This window comes from Limulus polyphemus, unplaced genomic scaffold (genome assembly GCF_000517525.1).
Source record: "Limulus polyphemus unplaced genomic scaffold, Limulus_polyphemus-2.1.2 Scaffold6704, whole genome shotgun sequence".
Taxonomy (NCBI): Eukaryota; Metazoa; Arthropoda; class Merostomata; order Xiphosura; family Limulidae; genus Limulus; species Limulus polyphemus.
The window spans coordinates 24,795-27,127 of record NW_013672314.1 but is presented as its reverse complement, the minus strand read 5'-3'; the positions used below and the strand labels follow the sequence as shown (position 1 = coordinate 27,127).

At 30.4% G+C, this 2,333-nt stretch overlaps 1 protein-coding gene across 4 annotated transcripts in view; it reads right to left on the bottom strand.

Annotated features, from left to right (window-relative positions):
* LOC106473990 (ubiquitin-associated protein 2-like) overlaps nt 1-2,333 on the bottom strand; it is a 23,657-nt gene that overhangs the window by 16,768 nt on the left and 4,556 nt on the right. For all 4 annotated transcript variants that reach the window (XM_022402376.1, XM_022402375.1, XM_022402377.1 and 1 more), the window contains exon 3: nt 1,194-1,274. In XM_022402376.1, coding sequence (XP_022258084.1) covers nt 1,194-1,274 — 81 coding nt within the window. The remainder of the gene's footprint in view (nt 1-1,193; nt 1,275-2,333) is intronic.

Genomic DNA, 2,333 nt, shown 5'->3' with positions numbered 1-2,333 from the left:
GCCTACAATATTTTGTGAACAAACTATCAGATAGTATGATACTGTAATGGTTAGGAAGCATCAGGTCAACAATATTTTGTGAACAAACTATCAGACAGTATGATACTGTAATGGTTAGGAAGCATCAAGCCTACAATATTTTGTGAACAAACTATCAGATAGTATGATACTGTAATGGTTAGGAAGCATCAGGTCAACAATGTTTTGTGAACAAACTGACAGTATGATACTGTAATGGTTAGGAAGCATCAGGTCAACAATGTTTTGTGAACTGACAGTATGATACTGTAATGGTTAGGAAGCATCAGGTCAACAATGTTTTGTGAACATCATCCCTACATTTACTTCCTTCTTTTACAAAGTTTTTTATTTACTTGTTTCTTAATGCAGTGTTTCAATAGACATAGGAAGGTTTTATTTATAACCATATTCCAACTATAACGAGGTTCCAAGTGTAATATTTATTGCTCATCTATTATTGGTTGGTAATTCCAGCAAGAAAAACTTCAAGGGGTAATGATAGCATGGTTCACACTAGAATTATGATACATTTTTTAATTTCTACTAGTTAATAATAATACTTATAAAAGTGAATACTCAGTTTGAAACTATAACATCTCAGTGAAATTGGTTGACACCATTTTTTTTTGGTTTTTGAGTTATGTGATAAAAAAAGAAGCAGAAGAAAGAAGAACAAGAAATTCAAATTTTGTGCTATGATATTTACAGACATTCCTAGAACTTGACTCAGTCACGATATAGATATTGTTATAAAAGGTAACTGTAAAGTTCTGATGACCTATTAAGAAGATATTTAAAATACCATCTCGCTAAACAATCCAAACCATCCCTACACATGCAGTGCTACCACCTGTCTGATTAAGCAGAGGTAATGTGTTTCATCCCTTCCCTACAAAGCATTTAACAAACTGTTAGAAATGTGATAGAAAGATAATACTTTTTGGACTCGCTTTTACAAGCAGTTTTTTCTTAACATAAAAACCTGAAGTACACATTAAAAGTTCAAATTAAGTTATAATAAAAGACTGACTTTGAGCAGCAAATACATTTGAACATTGAACTAAAATGCTTATTTTGAATAACACCCAAGGTACTCTCCATTAAAAGTAAACAGGTGCCTAACAAATGTTTTGAAAGAATATTAAAGTATTCAAAATGAAAGAGCCACTCACCTGCTCTACTTTATGCTGTAAATCTTCATTTTTGTTGGCATCATTTATAATCTGGGCAATCCTAATCTGCTCTGCTGTTGGCTACAGAAAGTAACATGTTTTAGCTATCTTTCTTTAAGCATGAACAGTTTCTTTCCATTTTGTTGAGCTATTTTACATTAACTGGCCTTATGTTTAATTCAAACTGACACAACAGTTATATATTATCATACAAGTTACGACATTAAAGAAAACCATTTTTATGCACTCTAAATGTCATAAGTTATTTTACACAATCCTAAAAAATATACACAAGTGTAATTTATCATTTAACAGTTACTGACCATTGCACAGCTAGTAAACTTAAACAACAGAAAGAGTACTGACCACTGTCTACTAGTAAGCTAAATCAATTGAAAGGGTATTAACCGCTGTTAACTGGTAAACTTAATCAACCAAGATGGTATTGACCACTATTAACTCTTTCAGCACAGGCTTGGTCCCTGGGACTAACCTCGTAACCTTGTGCTTGTTATAGTTTTCATGCTATAACTTTCAAATTAGTAAATGAATGTTAACAAAATTTGGTACCTTATCAGAAACATTACAATGCTTTCATACGCAAAATATAAAATTTTTCATTAAGTCTTAAGGTTTGTAAAACAATTTTTCTCTTGTCTTTTTACGCATGAGAAAATTTTCAAATTTCACATGCAAAATATTTATAATGTTCAGATAGTTATCAAATGTTTCTTAAGAAAAACTTTATATTTTATCTGTTATTTTCAGTAATGAGTACGGGTTTGGTAGATTTGACCAATCTTGCAACCAACATAAAACATTAGGAAATAAATATAAATTACGCCTCTTTCATTCTAAAATGAACATAAATTATAACACAAAAACATAAATGTTTAGACTAAATAGCATAAATTCATAACATTATACATTTATATATATTTATTATACTGACCTTCCACCAGTGCCTGGCTAACCATACAGAAGTAACAATGTGCACTCATGTTACCATATCCGATAACATAAAACTAACCTTTGGTCTGTACAAAGTAACTTGTCTTGGCTGTGTTTTAGTAGACTAGTATTTTGTAAAATACAGTCACATTTCAATCATTATATATATATATATATATATATAGTATT